General features: G+C 44.8%; 3 protein-coding genes across 4 annotated transcripts; all 3 read right to left on the bottom strand.

Annotated features, from left to right (window-relative positions):
* Positions 1-610: 610 nt before the first annotated feature.
* Positions 611-5175, bottom strand: LOC119323736. The gene is made up of 6 exons (XM_037597444.1): positions 4912-5175; positions 3765-4036; positions 2955-3606; positions 2455-2654; positions 2138-2382; positions 611-2031 (listed from the first exon to the last, which is right to left on the bottom strand). The coding sequence occupies exons 2-6, from the start codon at positions 4034-4036 to the stop codon at positions 944-946; spliced, it is 2457 nt and encodes an 818-aa protein (XP_037453341.1). The 5' UTR covers positions 4912-5175; the 3' UTR covers positions 611-943.
* Positions 5176-6169: 994 nt separating this feature from the next.
* Positions 6170-9160, bottom strand: LOC119323744 (peptide chain release factor 1-like). 2 transcript variants are annotated; one of them, XM_037597457.1, is made up of 11 exons: positions 8965-9160; positions 8587-8687; positions 8315-8413; positions 8056-8239; positions 7911-7959; positions 7742-7820; positions 7539-7613; positions 7368-7445; positions 7093-7251; positions 6727-6822; positions 6170-6655 (listed from the first exon to the last, which is right to left on the bottom strand). In XM_037597457.1, exons 1-11 carry the CDS (start codon positions 9110-9112, stop codon positions 6467-6469), a joined length of 1257 nt encoding a protein of 418 aa, XP_037453354.1. In that variant the 5' UTR covers positions 9113-9160; the 3' UTR covers positions 6170-6466. The 2 variants fall into 2 exon arrangements, with proteins under 2 accessions (XP_037453354.1, XP_037453358.1); XM_037597461.1 differs by lacking the exon at positions 8965-9160 and having other exon boundaries at positions 8315-8417.
* Positions 9161-11626: 2466 nt separating this feature from the next.
* On the bottom strand, positions 11627-13292 carry LOC119302772 (BTB/POZ and MATH domain-containing protein 1-like). The gene is made up of 3 exons (XM_037579824.1): positions 13183-13292; positions 12912-13148; positions 11627-12811 (listed from the first exon to the last, which is right to left on the bottom strand). The coding sequence occupies exons 1-3, from the start codon at positions 13290-13292 to the stop codon at positions 11668-11670; spliced, it is 1491 nt and encodes a 496-aa protein (XP_037435721.1). The 3' UTR covers positions 11627-11667.
* Between the last annotated feature and the right edge of the window lie 6276 nt (positions 13293-19568).

Raw genomic sequence — 19568 nt, forward strand, 5'->3', positions numbered from 1 at the left:
CACATAAATTATGGTACGTGTTAAAAATAGATAACCCTTGCGGTTATTAGGGGATAATTCCAACTCCTTCTCACATGTGTGGTTGCACACTTCCAGCAACCGTCACGGCAGTTCCTGGAAAGGCATCTCTATGAACCATCGCGTCCCTCGGAGGCGACTGTTCCCATTAAGTGTTCATTCATCATCAACAAACGACTGCTCCCACTGTATATAAGTGTTCATTCATCATCAATAAAGAACTGTTCGAATCATTTGCTCCATTGTCTCTGTCGATACAATTCTATTCATCACAGTACAGGGGGAGTACTCCGCAAGTATTGGTTGAGGGAATTGTACTGATTTTGTTGGTGTTTGGGTTGCGGAGCTCCGGTAGAACAGCGCGAGGCTCGTGGTTTCACGCCCACGAAAGTTCAGTTATCGAGTCGTATCAGCTGAAATTTAATTTAGTACTGTAGATGTAATGCACTCTTGCCATGAAGCAGCTTCTTATTTCGATCGGGGCACGAGCTTGCTCGCTCCCAGTATGAGCTTGCTGCGGGAAGAGAAGATTAACATAACCTCCATCAGCAGCAATTCAGATTTGCCCATCATTTAGGGAAAATCGTCGTAATACAGGGGGCAAAGTAACAACCTCATGTGATTGTAAACCACGTACATGAGATTGTTGCGCTTTATTCACATGGTTCCCTGATCCGCTACAAGGATAAGCATTGGTTGCGTGTTGCCTGACTTCCAGATGCATTCATTCGGTAAGCATGAAGTTTCGGTGGCTGAAAATATACAAACCGCACAAACAAACTGGTGGTTTCAGACGAGAAAAGGAGAGGCCTAAGGCGTCCTGTCCCCATCTATCCGATCAGCTAATCTAACCTCGACAGAAGAAGAACCATTCAGTCCATCAGTTCCTTTGCACGGCCGCAGTTCCTTCATCGCCGTCCCAAGTTTATCTGCCCACTCTTTCCTGGTGAGCGGGACTATCCTGAGCACGATCAAGTTCCTGCACACAGGTCGCTTGACTGTTCTCACTTTCAGAAGGTTGCGTGATTTGCTCCACTGCAGTTTCTTCCTCGTCATCAGAAATTTCCAACACTGCAGTTCCTTCATCACCGTCAGCAGTTTCTCTGCGCACTCTTTCCTGGCAAGCAGGACTATCCTGACAGTGATCAAGTTCCCGTACAGAAGTCGCTTGACTGCTCTCAGCTTCAGAAACCTGCGCGGCTTGCGTCGCTGCAGCGGTTTCCTCTTCATAAGATGCCCCTCTAGACTTCCTTCTCTTGCAGGCAGGACTGTCCTCGTCACTATCCTCATCAGCGGGAACTTCACTGCCAGTTTCAATGTTGGCTTCCCGAACATCAGGTTCTCTGGGTTCAGTGTCACTGGTTGATTGTGGACCCTTGAAAAGTGAGGTATCTGGAGAACTGCCGTTGGTGGCGGCAAGCAACGCATCTAACTGTGTTCTCACAGAAACTGCCACCGCGATTGCATGGTCGCATATCACAGAGTCACTGGGTGGGCAATGAACAACATTTGCCAGTGCCTGGTAGTAGCGAAGCAGCGCCAAAGATGGCGGCGCCAATCCCCTGTCACGGCAAACCTTAGCAGACTTCATTGCATGCTTGCAAAGGTTTCCCTTCCTTGACCAGCTACAGTCACACAATGCAAGCTCAGAACCTGGGTTCAGTATGGCATGGGACTTCTCCTTGTGCTTCTGGCAGACGACTCTAGCACAATTGCCTTCAATTACAATATCAGAATCCGGAATTTGCAATCCCTGCTGCCATGGGTTTGGGCCAGTTTTCCACTCACTCCTCCAGTAACGAGAGAAACTGTCCTTCCCAGAAAATTCATCCAACCAGTAGTAAGAGTGAACCTTCGTACCCAACTTATGAACCAACCAGTCTGCACGCTGGTAGATACTTTCATCTGCCTCATTCAACAGACGAAGTTTTAGCAGGTGATGGTACCTCTCAATTGCTGAAGCTACCTCAGCAGTAGCCAACGGGTTGGTCTTCAGGACGGCTGTCCATGCCCCTGGAAGATATTGAGATTAAACGGTTCAATAAGAGAACTTACCAAAAAAAAAACTGTAACAAGTAAAATCCAAATATGGCCAGAAAAGCAAGGTATATGGACCAACCAAGTCTTGGAAACCATAGAGCTTTGAAGTAGTCCACAAAGCCAGAGCAATCAATAAAATCTTCCAGGAAGGCCTGAAATAATTCTGTATCACCATTTCCTCTGCAGATGCTGGATATTGCCTCCCCGAGTCGTTTAGCCATCATTGAACGCCTCTCAAAATCTGAACACTTGCTCATCAAATTTTTATGCCAAGCGTGACGGACACGCCATAAGGAAATCAACACCGGGCACTGAAACACTTCCCTGTTCAGCAAGCAATATACTCAGGCACCACAAACCCAGGAAGCAGTACACTGACACAGAAGCATTAGTTACCTCATAGTGCGCACATCGGTCAAGGGATCATCAATAATGAAGCCACCCAACTGCCATGTCGGGTCTTTTGTACGAACCCGATCATATAGAGCACCCATCCATCTATATATCTCACCATGTGTAAAATTGGGAGTGATGATCCAAGCAACAGGAATTGCATTTTTCTGTTGGTCGAAAACAAGGATGCTATGTACAGGATACTGCAAAATGGCAAAGAACGATACTACTATGAAATCAAGCAAACTAAACTACTATAAAAAAAAAAGGGCAACCTGGTGCATGTAGCTCCCGCTTGCGCAGGGTCCAGGGAAGGGTCCGACCACTTTGGGTCTATAGTACGCAGCCTTTCCCTACATTTCTGTAAGAGGCTGTTTCCAGGACTTGAACCCATGACCTCATGGTCACAAGGCAGCAGCTTTACCACTGCGCCAAGGCTCCCCTTCAAGCAAACTAAACTACTATGAAAAAAACAAAAAATGAACCAGATGACATTGGCAGACCTTTAACTTGTTTGTTCCAAACTTTGAATCAGAAGCCAGTAAACTGCGGTTGCCATACTGAATCATCTGCTGTAGCTGCCAATCTGTCTGAATGCCCAAGACAAAGGTATCATTATCGGAAAAATCTTCATAGAAAAATACACAGTCCTGGTTATTTTCAACCCATTTGTTCATACTAACAGCATCGTCATCATCAAGTTCATAAACAGAACGCCGCATTTTTCTTTCCAGCCTCCTAACATATCTGTGAGTAAGAAGATCATCACGATTTGATGGTCCTCCTTGCTTTTCAACCATTTCAGTATGTCTCTGCATTATGGTCTCAACAGGAATACCAACATAGAGCAAAGACATAACTTCAAGGAGTAATTCATCCGATATGTAAGGTGCAAACATTGCCTTCGTCCCTACAGCCATCTTGTCCATGGGACCATGACATGGTGTGCCTTTCTTATCTACATGCTTGTTGTGGTTATATATCACAAGAGCCAATGATGGTTCAGCGATCAAACGCTTCACAATAAAATGGCAAACACACCCCCTCTTTGTATTAGGGCGACCAGCGGGTGTTTTCCTCTTTCCGCAAGAGGATCTGCTAGGCCGGACAGCACCACCCTTTCTATAATCATCCGGACCAAAAGAACACCAATACCTGCATGGAATGGTGTCGCCGTGTTCAAATATTCTGTTTAAATTCTAGCATCTCAACTAGTTAACAGCTAAAGCCAAAAGCATCAAGGACAAGGCACACAACCAGCCACTCACACAACATGTGATGCATAAACACTAGGCATGCTTCCATTTACTTACAGAATATACTCAAGTATCCCGTCGACTTTTGGTTTGCAGGTCATGGTTGGAGAACGCCTTCTCCGTGCCTCAACGTGGAATCTTGTCGGGCATGCTTTGCTGTTTGATTCTCCTCTGACAAAATCACCCACCCTAGAAAACGGAATGAGCGCAAGCCTGTCCATTGAGTCCTTCCAGCCCTCCACCATGGACCACGTGATATCTGCTGCTGAAAACTCTAATATGGTTGGGTTCTGAACTGGAAGGGTCAGAATTTCATCCCACCTAGTCATCTGCAAGCACAGAGTCATCATCCTTAAAAGTATGAAAACAAGTCTAAATAGCCGGAAGATCACAATGTCAGATCTATTTCTTTTCGCTGAGACATGGATGGGGAAGTTTTGGTCCATTCAGGGATGGGGAAGTTTTGGTCCATTCAGAGAGGACATCATAGCCATGCATGTTACAGTTAGCTGTGTCTTGTTCTACACGCGTTTTCAAGTGTAATTTGTGATCTAATGGAACAAGACCATAGTTGCATTCAAAAATCTAAATACAAGTGAGCCATGGCCTTCAGGCACTGGATATGCATAAGTATGAAACTTCGGTCTAGTTTGTAACAACTTAGGCATGACTAGTGATCAACCATGTAGATTGTCCCTTTTCCTCCATCTATGTCAATAATAAAATGTTTGTCAGACACGGCAATCAAGGGCCAATCTCCGAAAAGTTGAGAAAAACAGAGATATGTGCAGAATTGTTATTCAACATGACTCTGTTTCCACATGGCATTCTCGCAAACAGAGGTACGATGCAAATCACACAACTGGCACAGAACTGGAATTACATCGAAACCGAATCGAACTGGGGCGTGACATCCTAAACAACACTAAGATCAATGCATGAATCAAACGGCGGTCGAGTAAACAAAACGTCTCTTCCTAGGTGCAAATTCATGAGGCGAGGCAGGATGGTACGGGATCGTCAAGATACTACAAGCTAAAGTCAACCAGGTAACACCTCACTGGTGCTGCTCAACACCTCTACCCTGAGTAACTAAACAAAATCTCCATAGAAGCCTCGCAAGAATCGTCTCGCCGCCCCTAACTAAAACCATGGCAACTGGAGACATTTTCAGCCTCGGGCGTGGGATTGGAAACCAATTTACCCTGGCGCCCGGAGGGGGGTGGGAGGTCCGCCGGAGTGCAGAGCGCGGATTTTGCAGCTTGCACTGCCTGCGGGGCGAACGGCGCGGAAGAGGCGCTAGGCGACGGAAGGGCCGGGCGAATGGCGGGCTGCCGCCGCACCTCCGCGGTGTGTTGGCCGGGCCAGCGAGGAGGCCGTCCGGCCGCCCGAGGGGCTAGGGTTTGGGAAGGGGGCGTTTGGGGTTTTGTGTTTGTTTTCGGAGGCTGCGAATGATGCGGGGAGCAGGGGAGGGGAGGGAGCCCTCGTGCTCGCAGACCGCTGGGGATTTCTCGTTTTTTTTTTAAAAAGGTTCTCGTCTGTTTTGTTGGAGTGGCCCTCACCCTTTTTCAAGCGAATTTTTGCCAGCAAAACTATAGAGCTGGTAGACGTTGCTGTGCGGCCGCACTGATCAGGGCGAGTTCCTGGGCTCGTCCTCGATCACGTCCAAGAACATCACGGATCATACAGTTTTTGAAGCCCTGTCGTGTCGACAAGCTTTGGCCTTTGGCCTGTAGTTTTTTGACTGTTTGGAAGTAATCAGAGACGTCCAGGATAAGGCGGGAGGCCGCTACAGTAGTACTATTGTTCGGGAGATTGTCCAACGTGTACACCAGAGGCCACAACTTTGAAGCTGATAGATTAAAGCTAGGTTGTCTACGGATCTGATTGCAACTTTTATTATTTCTAGTGTTTGTTATACTGTCACGGTTAAAGATGAATAAATCAAAAAAAATCTCGCCAAAGAAAAAGATTACGGTAGTAAAAGTTGCATGATCATGTATCTGCACCTCTTAATATCATTGAATAACGGAACTACTGTGCGTATGATTTTATTCTGTCCGACTCTATACGATGCCTAGTCTAGTGGTGTGCTGCCATTTGGATCAATGCCTAGTCTAGTGGTGTGCTGCCATTTGGATCAGGAGTTGAACGGCTTGATCTGCTATGTCATATGAAATCGGACAAGCAAGAGTTGAACGGCTTGATCTGCTATGTTGTATGAAATCGGACAAGCAAGAGTCGTACGCATAGCAAGACTCATTGAATAAAGTTGCATGATCCCTAAAAAAAACAGTGGTAAAAGTTGTATGCGTAAATGTATTTTTATTTTTATTGTTTACAAAATCAAGGTAGGGCGGCCCTATGGCCTAGGCACAACAAACAAATCCCCCATTGCCCAGGATCCTCTCTCCCTCGGCTTCCACATTAATTTAGTTTTTTAAGAGAATTTAGCATTTCAATTCAATTCAAAGGTGACCAAAGATCCAGGCAGTTCTTTTACCAAAGAAGAAACCGCAGAAAATCTGGGATTAACCCGAAAGAAAATACACAGGGAAAACATGAGAACCAACAGCTGGTCACAAAACAACGAAAGAAAGACCATAACCCGAGATAACAAGGATCGGAGAAACATGACAACTCAGAACAGACGAACAATACACTGTGAATCCTAAAGTTTCCTCTCTTCGTTGGTTCAGTGTTCTGTGTGTTTATGATGTGGTTTGTCGCTCCACGAAGAAATCCACAAAACTTAGGGCTCACGAAGCAAACGAAGCAATTGCATCCATCTCTTCTTGCAGCAGCAGCGCTTCGATGAAGACGTCCAGGCTCTCTCCCTCCATGACGTCCACTATGGAGTGGTGCGTGACCCCGACACGGTGGTCGGTGACACGCCCTTGTGGGAAGTTGTATGTTCTGATGCGCTCAGACCTGTCACCACTTCCAATCTGCAACAAGGTTAGGCCTTAGTGATCCCATCAATTGCATTGATATGGGAAGCTAACGAATAGTGAGGTACCTGCTCTGATCGGAGCTTCGACCGGTCTGTATGGAGCCTATGCCTTTCCAATTCATATAGTCTTGCCCGGAGAACTTTGAGAGCCTTAGCCTTGTTCTACAGAGATATAAAATTAATGGAGCAGACTCATTTATCAACGCATAATCATGGACATGAGATGTACAGACAGTTCACTGGGAGCGAAGCAATCTTTTTAAGTCTATGCTAATGACATCAACGCTATGAATGGACAAGCCAAAAAAGATGACACACATCAACGCCATAGCAAACACAAGGTTGAAATGTAGAACTGAGCAACACAAGCATACATTTTCTGACTTAAAAGTGAAATCTATGGCAAAAGCAGATTAGTGTGTGTGTTCCAACCTGATGCTGTGATCTCTCATCTTGTATTGCAACCACTGTTCCAGTTGGAAGATGAGTTATCCTAACAGCACTATCAGTCGTATTGACAGACTGGCCTCCGGAGCCACCTGATCTGTAGGTATCAATTCTCAAGTCCTCATTACGCAGTTGGACATCAACCTGCTCTTGCAGAAGCGATTTTTAGAACTACTAGTCATGCCACAAATTGCAGAGATGAAAAAAGAAAGGATTTCAGAAGAAAAGGGGGCTATCGAAATGCGATAGCCAATTCCAACCTCGTCCGCTTGAGGAAGAACAGCGACTGATACAGCACTAGTGTGCACACGTCCAGATTTCTCAGTTACTGGAACTCGCTGCCATGAATAGGATTTAGTCAAATAACTGAAAGGATGAGGAGACCAATGTGATGGATAACAGAAAAATGACTTGTTATCAACTTATCATACCTGAACTCTATGAATACCACTCTCAAATTTAAGTTTCCCGTATACCCCAGGGCCTGAAATGGTCCCACTAGCTTCCTAGTGTGGAAGAATAATGCAAGTTAGAACTTCAGAGAGATTCTGTGTGTACAAGATCATTGAGATATTTATGCTGTAGTGATTAACCATGTGCACATTCACAACAGAACACTGCCAACAAGTTGTACCTTGTATCCTCTTACAGCAGACTCCATTATGTCAATAGTATCAAATTTCCACCCATTATTTTGGGAATACTTCTCATACCTATAACATAGAAGAATCAAGTTAGTTAATAAGACAGACCAAGGGTCACAACAGACATTTGATCCGGCGAAACATGAACATCCACCCGACATTTTGAATATATCCATAGCAAACAAAGAAGCTTCTTCTCCTCCAGTTCCTGCAACAGTATATCATCATCAACCACTACCGGCCTGATAAAAATGAGCAAACACAAGCAGGCAACTAAAAGGACGGATTATATGGTCTGTCTTACCTGCTCGCACCTCCAGTATACAGTCCCTCTCATCAGCTTCATCTTTCGGAAGCAAAGTTCTGAACAACTCATGCTGCAGTCGTTTATCCTCCTCAACAGCCTCAAGGAGCTCCTCAGCTGCCATCTCACGCATGTCTTTATCTTCAACGGAGTTTGTCACCAAGGATGTTAATCCCTCAATTTCCTACTAACAATGAAGAGATGCTCACAACCCTTCATACCGTAAGCCAGACAATATACAACGTGATGGGATCTTCACCTTCTGCTTTGACCGCAGCTCCTTGATCAATTCAATTGTGCCCTCCAGCTTGTGGAACTCCTTGTTAGCCCTCGAGTATTCCTCCGGTGAGGCAGCCGGCTGACTTCATTAACACCACACCCAAATCAAACCAAAGATAGTCACAGTATGGCTGTGTTGGTTCTTACACAAGGATCAAGAACAACACTATTCTTATTTTGTCACCTTACCACCTTAGGAACAAACATAAGTGTACAAGAGGCATAAAGAGGAGGTCTTCCATCCAAAATTACCTGGTTGATTTGCTCCTGGAGGTATGCACTCTTCTGCTCTATAAATTTCATTCTCTGCTCCATGATCTGTACCAGGTTTGCAGGCAGCTGCTGGATCATGTCTGGTACAAAATTGGGGAAAACAAAATTAGTACTCAAATAAAAAAAAGAAGTGAGAGGACCTATTGGACTTCTTTCCCCCTCCTCGAGCCAGAAAGGTTTTCTCCTCTTGAAGCTGCGGAAATGTCAAAAGAGAAACCTAAACATAAAATACGCAAATCCGTAGCGGATACACGGCGCAGTTCTACTATCGCACACAAACCCCAAGCTAAAGGGGTGGAGGAAGCGGAGATAGATCATACTGTACATGGAGCAAGGAGAGACGCGGGAGGTGCTCACCGGCGGTGGAGTAGAGGGGGGGAGTGTAAGGGCATCTCCACGCCGCCGTAGGAGGTGCAGCGGCGGCGACGGTGGGATGAGGGAAGTGGCGGACCCGCCGGAGCGCGGCGAAGGCGACGGCGCCGCATCGCCGTATTTGGTGCTGCATCGAGGTGGCTGGGAACCTTTTTTTTTTTTGACGGGGAGGTGGCTGGGAACCTAATGCTGCCTGCCTTTCTTTCTCGCCCTTTTCCGGGGGTTTAGACTTAGAATTCCGTCTTCTACATGGCGTTTACGTAGTTTGTGCGATCTCTTTCGATGCCGCTTTCAAAACATTCTCCTCATTTCTTTCGGGACTAATAAGTTGATGACTTTATTTCTTTTGTGAGGAGATATTGCACCATATCAAAGGAAAAGAAACAAGACCATCCGAACTTTAAAATTACAGCAATGTATAATACACCATCTGTCAATTAAATCTCAATGTTCTTCGATATCTCGATAAAGAATTCACATATAAGACTATACATGCATAAGAAAAAGCAACTTTAGTTTGGTCTTCATATCAGACCGATCAGCATAATAATCGTTATTATGATGATTTTGATCGAAAATGTCGCAATTGTAGAATCGTCATACACCCCTCTGCCTGCATAATTTATAAAGGGCGCTTTAAATCGAGTCCACGAGCCTTCATATTTAGAGGTGAGGGTGTCAATATGGAGTGACCTCCATCTTGAACCATTTGCACGGGAGAAAAGTTTCAGCCCGACCACTTCCTTTTCCGCGCAACCCAGTTAATGGTGCAGTCGCTTGTACAACAACCACTTTCACCCCTGCCAATGCCGCAACCATTTTTCCATCGAAAGCCAATTAATGGTCGACATCGCGTTTCACATCCATTCCCCTACCAGTATGTGGCAAATCCACCCATGTTTCCCGTTGGAGCGCACCCATCTGCGGGTACATTAATCCTCATCGCTCCCATCGCCGGCGCCACCACACTCACCCTATATTTCCTCATTGTTGTCGCCGCCACACTCACCCTCATCGACCATGTTAGTATGACAGTGCCATCCCCGCGGATCTTTCCTTGGCGAGATGAAGAGGACTTCACCAAGAGAGAGTTATGTGAGAGGGCGTGAGACTACTCCGAGTGGGTCGAGGACAAAGCGCATCATAAGGGCATAAGGATGAATCAGCTGGCGGCCGCTCCTCGCCTCCCCCGCCTACTTCGACCGCATCTCAATGACCGCCTGTGTAGAAATGGAAGTCACGCTCATGTCGGCCTTATCTTGCATCCGGGACGCACATGCGTTTGTCTACTGCGTGATTGTGGAAGTTGCGGCAGCCAAAGCCCTAGCCTGGCCTACGAGGTCACTTTCAAGAGAAGAGCGAGCCCGTAGTTCAATTAGTAGAGAATCATAGTTTTAAAAATGTTCAAATCGTAGTTGTTATCTTTTTTAAAAATCCATTTTTGTAAATCCATAATGAACTCCTAGCACGGAAAAAATTCTTATTGGGTGGGCAACAAAGATATCTTCTAGCCACTAATAAACGGGTCCCACAGGGAAAATTTTATGGAGCACACTTTATGTCGATTCAGAGTTTGCGCGTTGCCTCTCCAACCTTCAAATGCATATGAAGCGCATTTTATATGCATTATGACAGTCGTAAATATAACGACTCTGCTAGAGTTACCTCCAAGGCTTTGAAAAGCCGCATCAGTTGTCCATCACAAAGGTTGAGAACTTTAGACTATTGAACGCAGCATGGTCGGTGACACACCTCTTGCAATGATGAGGACAACACAACCATGAATACAGCCACAATAATTTCTTCTTCGACTATAGTTGATCAGGACATGATGGTCAAGTGATGAGATGGACTTTGGTTGTGTTGTCCTCTCCAACATCGCTTTGGATCTAAGAGAAACTAGTTTAAAATTTGGCAACTACAAATGTTAACATTTTATTATCAATTTGCAAGCAGAAATACCAAAATAAGCACATGAGCTTGCGAGTAACACCATGGCAAATTTGAGAAACTGTCAGTGTATGATCCTAACATATACCTCAGCAAAGCTGAAAGTTCAGTATTAAAGGCATATATAAGAATGATCGTTATGGCCAACCAAAGCATACATATTATACACCATCTCTGAAGAACATAGAAAGATCGCTATGGTTATTCCTAGTTCAAGAACGTAGAAAGATCGCTACGGTGATAAAGGCCAGATGAGAAATAGATCCGCACATGTAAAAAAAGCATCACCATCTCAAAAGTTTTTCCAAACAAAATTGACATCAGTCATCTGTGCTCTTAAAATACACCAGACCGAAAGTCATGTTTTTAGTAGAGGGCACGACACCTCCCCTTGCATGGCACACATCACCAAAGGATTGCTGTACATGAGACAATGCGCCGAGCAATATACTCCCTCTGTTCCTAAATGTAAGTCTTTGTAGAGATTTCACTAGGTGGACTACATACGAAGCAAAATGAATGAATGCACACTTAAAGTATAGTGGAAATCATTTATATCTACAAGAATAAAAGTATAAAACGACTGCTAGGAAACTTGCACAGTGTGGCAATGCAGATCAATATAGACGCTTATACCTACAAGATCATTTATATCAACCACATGTCATGAATCAAAAGTAAGACACACAAACTACGATCGGTCTCAGGAACCTCATATATACATATTATCAGATGTAATTACGCTTTCGAAGCAAGCATGGCAATGAGCTCGTTCAAAACAGAGGGATATGTGACTGTAATATGCTCCCAGTCACTGGTTGCCATTACTTCTTGCAAACTGGAGGGGGATACTCTGAGGAAATTCAAGCATGCCTCCTTCAAATATTGGCAATGGTACTTCTCAGCTATCACAAGTGTGGACGTCACCGAGCTCACATCCATGCACTCAGACAACCCCTCTTCACAGCAAAACTTGAGCCGTTGGATATCATATCTGTCCGCAGCTACAAGCAAGTCTTGCATCCATTGCATCCATGTTGCATAAAGTACTTCATCCACTTCTTGTTCTTCCTCAACTTCTGCCTCATCATTCTCCATCTCGGGAAATGAGTCTGTGTAGATGAAACTAAGCATAGCCCTGAACACATTTGCTTCCATGTCTTCGATCTGTATGTCACACGTTGCAGCCCCCTCCTTCATGGGACCAAAGAGTTGTGCCATGAAGACTGGAGACCGGGCTGCAAGCACACATCGGTGTGCAGCGATTGTCTCGCCGCTGACATTGAATGTCACATCAGCACCTACCTTAGTTTCAAAGAGACGGTTCAAATGCTGCTGTATGTCAGGCAGCGGCACCTCGGTGGCACCGGCATCCACGGTGTCGAGATCCCTGTAGACCATGACACCACACCGTATGGTGAAACTATCACCCTTGAGATGCTTTGATTGTTCAAGGGCATCTTTTCTCACAGCATCATCGAAGCCCCTAATAGAATCATGGCTGGAGAAGCTGTGTGTTTGAGTTTCACGAATGTATATTGGATTTTGCCACTCAACCTGATCAATGAAACTAAACCCGAACCGCACCTTCACAGCCTTGGCAACATCGTCATCAAGAAGGACAAGATGGAGAGAAACACAGTCAGCACTGTAGGAGCTGTCACCGTTTGGTGCGTAACTGATGCACCAGCGATGGCCTCCTACGACGAATGGGCGAGACATGATGTGCTTGCCATTGGATACCATCTCTTTTGTTTGCGAGTAGCCCTCCACCACAAGCAGGTGGTAGCCGCTGGCCGCGCCGGCGTCGACGTCCGACGTGGTGGAAAGGCACAGCTTGCCGTTGGTGATGACAGATACGCCGGCGAATGGCATGACGGATCTGCAGATCAGAACAGATATAGCTCGAGTGAAACTAGTGAACTGAACGTTGGCATTTATTAAAATTCCAGAGTTGAGATCGCGGATTTGAGGGGCCAAACCTGATCACGTCCCGCCGCCGCGCAACGGAGGAAGTTTCCGCTTGCATGCTCCGGCTTGCACTTGCCGCGTCCCGCCCGGTGGCAGCACGAAGACTCTGCGCGGCCCCCGAGCCCCCGGGGCCGCCGGAGACACCAAGACGCCCGCGACAACGCGCCGCGCCGCTCGTCTGCTTTCTCTGCACCATGCTGCCCCGGTCGCTGCCCCGCCGAGAGCCGCCAGGGGCTCGTGGGTGCTTGCTTTTTTATTTTTTGAGGAGGCAATCGTGGGTGCTTCTTTTTTTTTTTTGAGGCAAATCGTGGGTGCTTGCTGAGAGTTAGGGTTTTGTCACTTAGCAGGTATTTGGGCTGATATGGACCTTGCAGTCTTTTTGTGCGGCCCATTTGCATTAAGCCTACAGATATTGTGTAATTACTGATTGTGTGAAGCTTTTTTGCTTTTGAAACTGTGAAGATTTTTTCTTTGGCAGTTCCTTTATTAAGTTCAGTGCGTCAAAATGCCAGCCCACTTGCAGTCCAATTTTTTTTCGGTTTCTTTCTAATCTATTTTACATGAACACTCTTTAAGATATGTGAATTTCAAAAAGTGTGCGAACTGAGCTCAGATGGCAAGGTTCCTTGTGGCGAAACAGCCCACCAGGACTCAAGTTCTAAACTTACTCGCATATTCATATATTTATTTCAGACTTTTCGGCGATGTATGTTCAGTGGGAAGGGACATTTGACGTCTTTGGTGACTTTATCAATCTCAAGATATTGTATTAGCTCAATATCTTGGGGGTAGGGATAGAATGTGTGTGTGTGTGTGCACGCGTGTTCATACAAGTGAGTGTGCATTCATGTATGTGAGCATCTGCGTTTGTTCTGTGTCAACAAAATTCTGGAAAAAAATCTACAAATTTAAAAATTCGATTTTTTTTAAATTTTGTGATTCTCTAAAAATATTTAATTTTTTAGAAATTATTAATTCATTTTTAAAAGTGTTCGCGTCAAATAGTTCACACATTTAAAAAACCCTCCACATATTTTGTGAAATTTGTCATCATTTCTAGGAAAATGTTCATGCATTTTTAAAAGTGTTCTCGTCTCTTTAAAAATAGTTTACACATTAAAAGAATACCCTCCACATATTTTTTGAACATGTTGATAGTTGTCCAAAAAAGTATTCGTGTGTCATGAAAAAATATTCATGATTTTAAATGGAAACTAGGGTCCCACCACATATTCCTGATTTTTTGAACACGTTGATAGTTTTTGAACAAAAGAAAGAAACCAAATGGCATACGAGCAAACTGGAAAAAAAATTCAAGCAGAAAACCAAATGAGCACTCCCGTAACGAATTTAAATGCCGAATAGGGTTGGCCTACCACATCCGCTTGCACGTTTTATCAACTACCTACCTACCGTAGTGAGAGGTAGATAGGAGCTTCCTTTTCAGGTGCGGGCTTTGGGTGGCCGAGCTTCAGGAAGATCGTTTTGAAAAACCAAACTTCTACAGTGCGAAAAAATTTGATTTTTTTTTTGCAAACAATCACACACTGACACACATGTGTATTACGTATGTGCGAAAATTCATAACCATATACTTTCACATATGGCATACAGAAAAAGCCAAAAGCGTATTTGTAAGATGGGCTGATTTTTGTTGTTGTTGGGCCAGAACTTTTTTTGTACAGCCAACAAAACACAGAAAAATCAAATGATTATTTCTCAAAAAAATCAAATGATTTTTCATGCGTTCGTGCGGAAAACGTATATGTTTCTATGGAAAAAATAATTTTGAAACCTTGAAAATGACTTTCAAAATTTTTAAAATACCGAGCTCCCTGGAGACAAGGCCTCCATTGGCATTTTCCACTTCTTTTTCAGCCTTTAGTGGAAGTTCTTTTTAAAGATAAACTATGTGTCATTCATTTAACAGTTGGATTATGAACCCACACGTAGTCACGATCTAGAGGCAACTAGAAGATCAGATGCACAACACCTTGCAGAAAGTACCCACAAAAACTGAAAGTACAACTCTAGGGGACCTAAATGCAAGAGTCGCCATTGTTGCCCATACCTTTTTCGGACAGAAGGGAGACACCAACTTGCCCAAAACGAAAGAAACATCATATAAGAAAACATTGAGTTGTGAGCCGATGAAACGGGCCGCTGTGTGACCTGAGACCTTGTGGCTCGTCGGTCGAGGATCGTGTTGGGGAACGTTGCATGGAAAACAAAAAAATTCAACGCACATGCAAGATCTATCTATGAGATGCATAGCTACGAGAGGGGGAGAGCATCTTCATACCCTTGAAGATCACTAAGCGGAAGCATTATCAACGCGGTCGATGTAGTCATACACCTTCACGATCCGTCCCGATCAAGTACCGAACGTTCGGCACCTCCGTGTTCAGCTCGCGTTCAGCTCGATGACGTCATCTCCTTCTTGATCCAGCAAGAGGGGCGAAATAGTAGATGAGTTTCGGCAGCACGATGGCGTGGTGATGGTGGTGATGAAGAACAATCTCCACAAGGCTTCGCCAAGCACAACAGAAACTATGATGGAGGATGAACTAGAGGGAGCGGGGTTGCCAGCACACGGCTTGGTGAATCTTGATGTGTTCCAGGTGCTAGCCCTGCCCCTCTATTTATATGTTGAGCCCTAGGGTCGTTTCTTGGAGCCTCCTCAAAGTCGGATTGGCTCGCAAGGCAAGAGTCCTTCTCGGACTCTAGGACCAGACGCTAGGGTCCTCGGCGTCTGGCCCTATACACCAAGGTCCCAGGCATGTGGCCCCTGGCCTCTGCAAAACTTCCTTTTGCACCTTCCTAAAACCTCGTGGGCTTTACCCCTTGGCCCAAATAAAGTGTTCCCGTACCCGAACATTTCAGGAAACATCCGAAACCCCTTCTGGTGAATTCCGGAACCCTTCCGGAGACCAAACATTATTTTCCCATATATCAATTGTTGGGCAAAGTTGCATGGAAAACAAAAAAAATTCTACACACACGCAAGATCTATCCATGGAGATGCATAGCAACGAGAGGGGAGATTGTGTCTACGTACACTCATAGACTGTAAGCGGAAGCATTTAGTAATGTGGTTGATGTAGTAGAACTTCTTCGTGATCCAACCGATCGAGTACCGAACGTACGACACCTCCGCGTTCAGCACACATTCAGCTGTGTGACGTCCTCGCCTTCTTGATCCAGCAAGACGGGCAAAGTAGTGGATGTGTTCCGGCAGCACGACAATGTGGTGATGGTGGTGGTGATGCTATCTCCGCAGGGCTTTGCCTAAGCACTACGAAAATATGACCGAGGGATGAAACTGTGGAGAGGGGCACCGCACACGGCTAAGAGATTGTCGTGGGCTATGTGTGGCGCCCCTTCCACATATATATAGGTGGGGGGAGAGGGGAGGCAGCCAGAAGGAGCCTCAAGTGGGGATGAATCCCACTTGGGCTCCTTCCCCAAGCCGCACCCCTTTCCTTGTTTGTGTGCAGGAGGAAGGCAGGGGGAGGTGGCGCCCCCTTTTCCTTTCTCTCATGAGGAGGGAAAGGTAGGAGGGGCCAACCCTCCCCTTTCCTTCCCCTAGGGCCGGCAGCGAGGCAGAGGAGTGCGCCAGCCCCCTTGTGGGCTGGTGTGTCCCTCTTCTTGGCCCATTAGGCCAATAGACCTCCCGGGGGTGTCTGGAACCCCTTCCGGTGATCCGATGACTACCTGGTGCACTCCAAAACCCTTCCAGTGTCCAAATAGTATCGTCCTATATATCAACCTTTACCTCCGAACCATTTCGGAGCTCTTCATCGTGTCCGTGATCTCATCCAGGACTCCGAACAACATTCAGTCACCAAATCATATAACTCATATAACACTATATCGTCAATGAACGTTAAGCATGCAAACCCTATGGGTTCGAGAACTATGTAGACATGACCGAGACACCTCTCCAGTCAATAACCAATAGCAGAACCTAGATGCCCATATTGGTTCCTACATATTCTACGAAGATCTTTATCGGACGAACCTTATGACAACATACGTAATTCCCTTTGTCTGTCGGTATGTTACTTGCCCGAGATTCGACCATCGGTATCTTTCGACCTAGTTCAATATCGTTACCGGCAAGTCTCTTTACTCATTCTGTAATACATCATCTTGTAACTAACTCCTTAGTCACTTTGCTTGCAAGGCTTCTTATGATGTGTATTATCGATAGGTCCCAGAGACACCTCTCTGATACACCGAGTGACAAATCCCTAATCTCGATCCATGCTAACTCAACAGACACATTTGGAGATACCTGTAGAGCATCTTTATGATCACCCAGGTACGTTGTGACATTTGATAGCACACAGGGTATTCCTTCGATATCCGGGAGTTGCATGATCTCATAGTCAAAGGAATATGTATTTGACATTGAGAAAGCAATAACAATAAACTAAACGATCATATGCTAAGCTAACGGATGGGTCTTGTCCATCACATCATTCCCCTAATGATGTGATACCATTATCAAATGAAAACACATGTCTATGGTTTGGAAACCTTAACCATACTAGATCAATGAGCTAGTCTAGTAGAGGCTTACGAGGGACACGGTATTTGTTTATGTATTCACACATGTATTTAAGTTTCCAATCAATACAATTCTAGCATGAATAATAAACCTTTATCATGAATAAGGAAATATAAAATAACAACTTTATTATTGCTTCTAGGGCATATTTCCTTCAGTCTCCCACTTGCACTAGAGTCAATAATCTAGATTACATTGTAATGAATTTAACACCCATGGAGTCTTGGTGCTGATCATGTTTTGCTTGCGGAAGAGGCTTAGTCAATGGGTCCGCTACATTCAGATCCGTATGTATTTTGCAAATCTCTATGTCTCCATCCTTGACCTTTTTCATAAATGGAGTTGAAGCGTCTCTTGATGTGTTTGGTTCTCTTGTGAAACCTGGATTCCTTCGCCAAGGTAATTGCTCCGTTGTTGTCACAATAGATTTTCATTGGACCCTATGCACTGGGTCTTACACCCAGATCGGATATGAACTCCTTCATCCAGACTCCTTCATGCGCTGGTTCCGAAGCAGCTATGTATTCTGCTTCACACATAGATCCCGCCATGATGTGTTGCTTGGAACTGCACCAACTGACAGCTCCACCATTCAATACAAATATGTATCTGGTTTGTGACTTGGAGTCATCCGGATCTATGTCGAAGCTAGCATCGACGTAACCATTTACGATGAGATCTTCGTCACCTCCATAAATGAGAAACATATCCTTGGTCCTTTCCAGGTACTTCAAGATGTTCTTGACCGATGTCCAGTGATCCACTCTTGGATTACTTTGGTACCTCCCTGCCAAACTTATGGCAAGAAACACATCAGGTCTGATACACAACATAGCATACATGATAGAACCTATGGCTGAGGCATGGGGAATGACTTTCATTTTCTCTCTATCTTCTACAGTGGTCGGGCTTTGAGTCTGACTCAATTTCACACCTTGTAATGCAGGCAAGAACCCTTTCTTTAACCGATCCATTTTGAACTTCTTCAAAACTTTGTCAAGGTATGTGCTTTGTGAAAGTCCTATTAAGCATCTCGATCTATCCCTATAGATCTTGATGCCCAATGTATAAGCAGCTTCTCCGAGGTCTTTCATTGAAAAATTCTTATTCAAGTATCCTTTTATGCTATCCAGAAATTCTATATCATTTCGAATCAACAATATGTCATCCACATACAATATTAGAAATGCTACAGAGCTCCCACTCACTTTCTTGTAAATACAGGCTTCACCGTAAGTCTGTATAAAACCATATGCTTTGATCACCTGATGAAAGCGTATATTCCAACACGGAATGCTTGATGGAGCTTGCAGACTTTGTTAGCACCTTTAGGATCGACAAAACCTTCTGGTTGCATCATATACAACTCTTCTTTAAGAAATCATTAAGGAATGCAGTTTCGACGTCCATTTGCCAGATTCCATAATTATAAAATGCGGCAATTGCTAACATCATTCGAATAGACTTAAGCATCGCTACGGGTGAGGAAGTCTCATCGTAGTCAACCCCTTGAACTTGTCAAAAACCTTTTGCGACAAGTCAAGCTTTGTAGACAATAACATTACCATTAGCGTCAGTCTTCTTCTTGAAGATCCATTTTTTTAGTGGCTTTCCAATCATCGGGCAAGTCCACCAAAGTCCATACTTTGTTCTCATATATGGATCCTATCTCAGATTTCATGGCCTCAAGCCATTTATCAGAATCTAGGCTCATCATAGCTTCTTCATAGTTTGTAGGTTCGCCATGGTCTAATAACATAACTTCTAGGATAGGATTACCATACCACTCTGGTGCGGAACGTGCTCTGGTCGACCTATGAGGTCCAGTAGTAACTTGATCTGAAGTTTTATGATCATCATTAGCTTCCTCTTCAGTTGGTGTAGGCATCACGGGAACGGTTTTCTGTGATGTGCTACTTTCCAATTCGAGAGAATGTATAATTACCTCATCCAGTTCTACTTTCCTCCCACTCACTTCTTTTGAGAGAAACTCCTTCTATAGAAAGGATCCATTCTTGGCAACAAAGATCTTGCCTTCGGATCTATGGTAGAAGGTGTACCCAATTGTTTCCTTAGGGTATCCTATGAAGACACA

The sequence above is a fragment of the Triticum dicoccoides genome, chromosome 1B, assembly GCF_002162155.2.
Source record: "Triticum dicoccoides isolate Atlit2015 ecotype Zavitan chromosome 1B, WEW_v2.0, whole genome shotgun sequence".
NCBI classification, from domain to species: domain Eukaryota; kingdom Viridiplantae; phylum Streptophyta; class Magnoliopsida; order Poales; family Poaceae; genus Triticum; species Triticum dicoccoides.

Excerpts from the sequence above, each read along its gene's own strand:
- LOC119323744 (XM_037597457.1), bottom strand. The coding sequence starts at position 9,112 with ATGCAGCACCAAATACGGCGATGCGGCGCCGTCGCCTTCGCCGCGCTC. Across the intron at positions 8,240-8,314 it reads AGCTGCGGTCAAAGCAGAAG|GAAATTGAGGGATTAACATC; the intron begins GTGAAGATCCCA and ends CATTGTTAGTAG. Across the intron at positions 7,252-7,367 it reads TTCTTCCTCAAGCGGACGAG|GTTGATGTCCAACTGCGTAA; the intron begins GTTGGAATTGGC and ends CTGCAAGAGCAG.
- LOC119323736 (XM_037597444.1), bottom strand. The coding sequence starts at position 4,036 with ATGACTAGGTGGGATGAAATTCTGACCCTTCCAGTTCAGAACCCAACC. Across the intron at positions 3,607-3,764 it reads GGGATACTTGAGTATATTCT|GTATTGGTGTTCTTTTGGTC; the intron begins GTAAGTAAATGG and ends CATTCCATGCAG. Across the intron at positions 2,032-2,137 it reads TCTATGGTTTCCAAGACTTG|GGGCATGGACAGCCGTCCTG; the intron begins GTTGGTCCATAT and ends AATATCTTCCAG.
- LOC119302772 (XM_037579824.1), bottom strand. The coding sequence starts at position 13,292 with ATGGGCCGCACAAAAAGACTGCAAGGTCCATATCAGCCCAAATACCTG. Across the intron at positions 13,149-13,182 it reads GCCTCAAAAAAAAAAAAGAA|CAAGCACCCACGAGCCCCTG; the intron begins GCACCCACGATT and ends AAAATAAAAAAG. Across the intron at positions 12,812-12,911 it reads CGGCGGCGGGACGTGATCAG|ATCCGTCATGCCATTCGCCG; the intron begins GTTTGGCCCCTC and ends TCTGATCTGCAG.